The following is a 6527-nucleotide window of genomic DNA, read 5'->3' on the forward strand; positions in this document are numbered from 1 at the left end:
CTGGATTCACGTGGAGTGAGTCAAGACCCAGGTGAATCCATCAGTGAGACCTAAGAGCCAGATGCAGGGTCCTGTGAGGTGCGGTGCAGGGAATACACACCTGTGACCAGTGCCGTGTCACCACAACAGCGCACGTGGTGCTAAGGTGCCTGCAGCCACGGGCTGAGGCCATCAGGATAATGTCTGTCTGGGTCAGGTCGGGCAGCTATCACAGAATATCGCAGACGGGGCGGCTTAAACAACAGGCATTTATTTCTCCTGGTCCTGGAGGCTGGATGTCTGGGATCACAGTGCCAACAGGGTCACATTCTGGTGAGGACCCTCTTCCCAGCTTGCAGACGGCCCCTTACAGGAACGTGGCATCCTGGGCAGATCCTCAGCCGAACAGCACACTTAACGGTCCCTTATGGCATCCTTAAGCCATGTCCTTGACCCCCACCCCGTGGACTCCAGGTCAGGTGGCCCAACTTGGGTGCCATCTTTGAAAGTGAGAAAATACACACGCCGCGCTTCTCTTTCTTTCTTTTGTGTTTGTTTGTTTGGTTTGTTGGGGTATTTTTGTTGTTGTTTTTCCTACTTTAAGTGTTAAAGCTCTTTTGTCCAGCATTCAAAGAAAGAGAAATCTGGTATCATCCAGGTCGATATGGCAGCGAAGCCGTCACCCAGACTTTGAAAACCAACAGAGGTGAACTAGGAGCTGCCTTTGGGTTGTGTTTACATGAGAAATTAGAAAGAAAGTGAAACGGGGACCCACTGTGCCCACAAGGCGGGGTGTATGCAGCCCCAGGATCCCTTGTCCCCGCCGGGCCCGGGCCCTCCCTCTCTGCGGGTCTGAGGGGCCGGCAGTCAGCAGCGGGGTGTGCAGACAGCTGGGCAGACTTCTCTGTCACGGGGGTGGGGGGCGGGGGGAAGATCGCAGGAAAAACAGAAGTTCAGGAGTGCAAGGTTCAAGTGCCAGCGGTTCAAGTTCCAGCAGCTCAGAGCCCACTGGCTGCAGAGGGTTTGCATTTCCAGACCGGGTCCCGGGCATCTTCCCACAGCTCAGTTATGTCCGCATTTGCAGGAGGGACCCGGCGTGTTGGGACCTGGCGTCGGCATGGGTGCCCAGCCCAGGGCTCTGGGGCTCCGGCTCCAGACTGCTCCGTGAGCTCTGAAGGGCAGGCTTGGTGCTCCCCAGCGGCTCCAGGCAAAGAACAGGCGCTTTCACGCCGTGAACGTGGGCAGGAGACCCAGCCACTTGTTCCCAACTGGTTTTGGTTTTAACGTTTCTGATAAAGCGCGGCGTGAGGACCCGGTGGGAGGTGTCGCCGTGGGCAGGGACCTCCCACCTCTGTTATCCCGAGCGCTCTATGGAAGGGTCTGGAAACGCAAACCCACTGTCTCTTAACATGAGGGTCAGCATAAAAGTAACGAGCATCTAGTCATGGTTCCCCAGCCTCAGGAGGGCCCTCAGGACCATTGGCTCTGCACCGTCAGGGTTCTCCGGAGGAACAGAAACCTAAGGATGGAGAGCTAGAAGGATGTATATACAAACACGTATATTCAATTGCACGTACATGTATGTGTACACATGCACTACTGCATAGGTGTGTATGTACATCTATACATAGACATCCTATGACATGCATATATATATATATACGTGCATACACACACACACGCATATAACCTACGGCATCTATGCCCTATTGCATTTATATACATATTTATGTCTACATATATGCACATAAATTGTATACACATACTTGTGCAATTGAATATACATGTGTATATATATACATACATATGCATGGATATGCCATAGGATATATATCTGTGTGTGTATACACACACACACACACACACACACACATATATTGGGTTGGCCAAAAAGTTTGTTTTGGTTTTTCCATAAGACCTCACGGAAAAACCCGAACGAACTTTTTGGCCAACCCACTGTATACAGGCAATAGGGTGTGTATTGTGTATAGACACGTATGTATACATGCAATATGATATGTATGCGACCGGATACATGTGTATATGCACGCACACACGTATATACACACCCATACATACAACTATATACAAGAGGATATATATACACATAAGTGTACACGTGTATACAAACACACATGCCTATATTTGCACATATACGTACCTACAAATGTAAAATACGATATATATACAAAGACATTTATCTCAAGGAATTGGCTCACACGGTTGTGGGGCTGGTGAGTGTGAAATCCGCAGGGCAGGGGGCGGGGCTAGAGGCCCAGGCACGAGCTGACGCTGCTGTCTGGACTCAGAATTCCTTCTTCTCCAGGAAACCTCAGCATCTGCTCTTAAGACCGTGACCTGATGGGCAGTTTCCCCCACTCCTGTAATACATATTCCGACTGCATCCTCCTTTGCCCACAAAGAGCCTGTCCTATGCTTGGGAAAAGCTCTGGGAGCTCACTGGGGGGGTCAAGACAAGAACAAAGATGTCACACACCCGCCCATCAGCCATTCCGTCTTCCCCATGGTTTGCAGCAGGATGGGCTGCCATTCCCACGAGGTACCTGGGCCTCTCCGTGGGCTCCTATATTGCTGTGCACTTCCCGGGAGGCAAGGAGGCCGCTGGGGCTCCAAAACCACATCCGGCGGGGACGGCGGGGACGGCGGGGACGTGGCACCTGGAAGCAGGTGCTTGCAAGACAAACACCGCTCCCTTCAACCGTGGTCCCCGGCTCCCTTGGCTGGGAGCAGCCCGGGGGAGGCTCCTCTGTGGGACCATTGGGGAAGGAGCAGAGGTTTCTCTGTGTGGTCTGGGGGGGAACCCCCAGGAGCCCCCATCAGGGCCGGGGCCGGGCAGGGGATCCACTCCCCTTTGCAGTTTGGGAACATAAGAGGATTATTGTGACATCACCGGGGAGGGAGGGAGGGAGGACATGGGGATGATGTCTCAGGGGCCCCAACATCCCCCCCCCGCCCCAAAGGAGCAGCCACAATGGGTGCTCTGGGATTGGGGTCCCGAATGTGGAAGGGAGTGGAGCTGGGGTGTTGGGGTGATGAGCGGCTATGGGCCAAAGGCAGGAGGCCAGGCCCAGGGTGACAGTTACTAACTATCCTGCTGGGACCACGACGCCAGCAGCACAGCACACCCGTGTGGTCGGGGAGGGCAGCCTGCGATACCCAGCACAGCCCTGGGGTGGGGGGAACCCTGACTTCACTGTGTGCCAGTGAAGAAATCGGGGCTCAGAGCATCTGAGGGAAGCTGCTTTGCAGGTTGGAAACAGAGTCATTCCCTTGGTAACTTTGTAACCTTGTACCTCGGCCTCACTGCCCTGCATCCTCATGGCCCCAGCATTGAAGCCTCCGCACCGTGCCTCACAGCACGCTCCCCATGCTTCCAAGTCGCAGGAAGGAAGGAAGTTGCCAGGGGAGGGGCAGGAGTGCAGTGACCCAGGTGCAGCCGGGCTGTGGGCAGTTACAGGAAGAGTCTTCTGTCCTCTGGCCCCAGCAGACTTGATCCCACACCTGCTGCCTGCAGGGACAGGACACGGGGTATCCACGTCCTGGTGCGGGGTCTCTTCCCCCTCCCCACCCAGTGCAGGATGGAGGGGCAGGTTTGTGACCCCCATGCTGGGTCAGGAGCTGGGCAGCCAGTGGTGGGTGTTTTCAAATGGTTCCTTGTAGTTTTGTGGGTGATGCAGCCCTTGAGGATTTAGCATCCATTGGGTCTGGGATACAGGTGGAGGGCGGGAAGAGGGACCAGAAGGGAGGGAGGGTCAGCAGAGGAGGAAGCGGGAGCTGCCTGCCCCTCGGGCGCCGGGGACCCTCCCACCTCTCCGCCCCTGCGCGAGCAGACCCCGTCGTCCGCCCCTCTCACCCCTGGCGCCCCTTTTCTCTTCCAGATCGGCCCCCAAACGCCCGGCTCCAGGATGGACATGAACCTGACGCGTCCAGACAACGCCACCCTCCTGATGCTGCGGGATCCGGCCATCGCGGTGGTCCTGCCGGTGGTGTACTCGCTGGTGGCACTCATCAGTATCCCGGGCAACTTGTTCTCCCTGTGGGTGCTGTGCCGCCACATCGGGCCCAAGACACCCTCGGTCATCTTCATGATCAACCTCAGCGTCACGGACCTGATGCTGGCCTGCGTGCTGCCCTTCCAGATCTACTACCACTGCAACGGCAACCACTGGGTGTTCGGCGAGCTGCTGTGCAACGTGGTGACCGTGGCCTTCTACGCGAACATGTACTCCTCCATCCTCACCATGACCTGCATCAGCGTGGACCGCTTCCTGGGCGTCGTGTACCCGCTGGCCTCCGCCCGCTGGCGCTGCCGTCGCTACGCCGCGGCTGCCTGCGCCGGCACGTGGCTCCTGCTTCTGGCCGCCCTGTCGCCGCTGGCCCGCACGGACCTCACCTACGCCGTGGAGGCGCTGGGCATCGTCACCTGCTTCGACGTCCTCAAGTCCACCATGCTCCCCAGCGTGGCCACGTGGGCGGCGTTCCTCTTCACCCTGTTCGTCGTGCTCTTCCTCATCCCCTTCGTGGTCACCGTGGCCTGCTACACGGCCACCATCCTTGCGCTGTTGCGCTCGGCCGACCGCCACGGGGAGGCCCGGAGGCGGCGCGCCGTGTGCCTGGCGGCCGTGGTGCTGCTGGCCTTCGTCACCTGCTTCGCGCCCAACAACTTCGTGCTGCTGGCCCACGTGGTCAGTCGGCTGTTCTTCGGCCGCAGCTACTACCACGTGTACAAGCTCACGCTCTGCCTCAGCTGCCTCAACAACTGCCTGGACCCCTTCGTCTACTACTTCGCCTCCCATGAGTTCCAGCTCCACATGCGGCGCTACCTGGGCTACAGGCCCCTGGCCACCGGCAGCCCCGAGGCGCGCTGCGAGAGCCTCGGCTCCGGCCGCACGCTGTCCGTGCGCTCCGCGGAGGGGCTGGACGCCGCCGGCCGGCCCAGCGTCAAGCGGCAGGAGAGCGTCTTCTGAGCCGGGCGCCCTCGGGGGCGGGCGAGGGGCAGCCGGGAGAGGGCGGCGGGGTCCTTCCCCCGCCCTGCGGGCCATCCACCCGCCGGCCCGCCGGGCGCTGGGATTTGGCCACGTGCCCGTGGACCGGCCACCTCGGGCCCCGTGCTCTGGGGGCCCATGGGTCCCTGCGACCTCACCTGTTCCCCCCGACATCACCTGGTTCCCACCGCCCCCCGGAGCCAAGCAAACACGGGGGCTTCCCGTCGGGGGTCAGGTTCTCCTTAAATATCCCCTGCTTTGTGGAATCCAATCCCTCGGCTTGGAGGTGCAGCCTGGAGGTCCCCTTCACCCTCCTCCGCCCCAGGCCATGCAGCTGGGACATCTCCACAGAGGACAGCGTCCGAGCCAGTTCCTGTGTTTACAGGGAGCCGAGAGCCACCCTCGGGAGCCTCAGAGGGACAGCCGGACGTGCCCCTGAGGAAGGACTTGAGCCCATGGGCGGAAGGGACAAGAAAAGGGCAAGCGTCAGGGACCTGGATGGTCCATGGATGGCGTGCCGTCCCCCCACTCTTCCTGACTGTCCCAAAGCCGAACCCTAGAAAGCCAGGTCGAGTGAGCAACAGGCCGGGGGCGGAAACTCTGAGCCGGGGAGACAGTGGCACCCATGTCTGGGCGTGGGCCTCCAGTGTCTGATGCTGCAAAGCTGTGAAAAACCTCAAACCACCCTCACAGGACGTTTTTCTGCTGCTTTGTGATTAAGCATCACAGCTTGAATTCAGAGGAAGCCAGTCTAGGTAGTAACACCCTCCCCCAGTGGATGTCACGTCCCTCTAGCCTTTGGGTCACAGAGGGCTCTGCCAGCCCTTATTTGGTTGTGCGGCCACTCAGCCATCCAGGGCTGTCGACGCCCCCGTGACTTCTGCATTCTAGGGGCCCCCAATTCCACCGAAGTTCAGGAGGTCCGACAGGGTCTTTCGAATTGCTGGGAATTTCCATCCAGAACTTCAGGTGACCGTCAGCCTGTCCGAGAGGTCCGTCAGATCACCTGAAATCCCAGGGCGGGATCTGCCCCTCTTTCAGCCTTTTAGTAATGTTGTGTGTGTGTGTGTACGTGTGTGTTCTCCCCACACACTCGCTCAATCTGTCGCCCTCTTAAGCCTCCCGTAAAAGGATAGCACATTTGCATTTACATAGACATAAAAAAAAACAACAAGATGTGATTCTGTGATTCAGCTCTTGGGAGGGTGTGGGAGAAGAAGGAACGCAGAGACCCACATCCCTGACTTTTCCCCGTGTGCTGGGCGGACAGGTTTCTCTCTTTGACTCCTGAGACCCCTGCCTGGCCAAGACCCCTCCCATCTCACGGCCGAACCAGCCCATTACCCTCCCACCAGGCTCCCTGGAATTTCAAGGACGGCAGAATCACGTTGTTCTGGGCTCCTGGCATGAATCGGGGCAGCAGAACATGAACGGGGCGTGGGGTGGAATCCAGGACTGGTTGGGTGGGATGATGGGGCTTTGGCTTTGTTAAAAGAAATCCTAAAAGGCTGAAGATGTAAATGAAAATAGTCCTGGGTGGAG

At 58.3% G+C, this 6527-nt stretch overlaps 1 protein-coding gene across 1 annotated transcript; it reads left to right on the plus strand.

Annotated features, from left to right (window-relative positions):
* The first annotated feature begins 3905 nt into the window (after nt 1-3905).
* LOC133082929 (P2Y purinoceptor 8-like) lies at nt 3906-4967 on the plus strand. Its single transcript, XM_061179615.1, has one exon. The coding sequence runs from the start codon at nt 3906-3908 to the stop codon at nt 4965-4967; it is 1062 nt and encodes a 353-aa protein (XP_061035598.1).
* Nucleotides 4968-6527: the final 1560 nt, after the last annotated feature.

The sequence above is a fragment of the Eubalaena glacialis genome, chromosome Y (genome assembly GCF_028564815.1).
Source record: "Eubalaena glacialis isolate mEubGla1 chromosome Y, mEubGla1.1.hap2.+ XY, whole genome shotgun sequence".
In the NCBI taxonomy this organism is placed as follows: Eukaryota; Metazoa; Chordata; class Mammalia; order Artiodactyla; family Balaenidae; genus Eubalaena; species Eubalaena glacialis.

Excerpts from the sequence above, each read along its gene's own strand:
- LOC133082929 (XM_061179615.1), top strand. The coding sequence starts at position 3,906 with ATGGACATGAACCTGACGCGTCCAGACAACGCCACCCTCCTGATGCTG.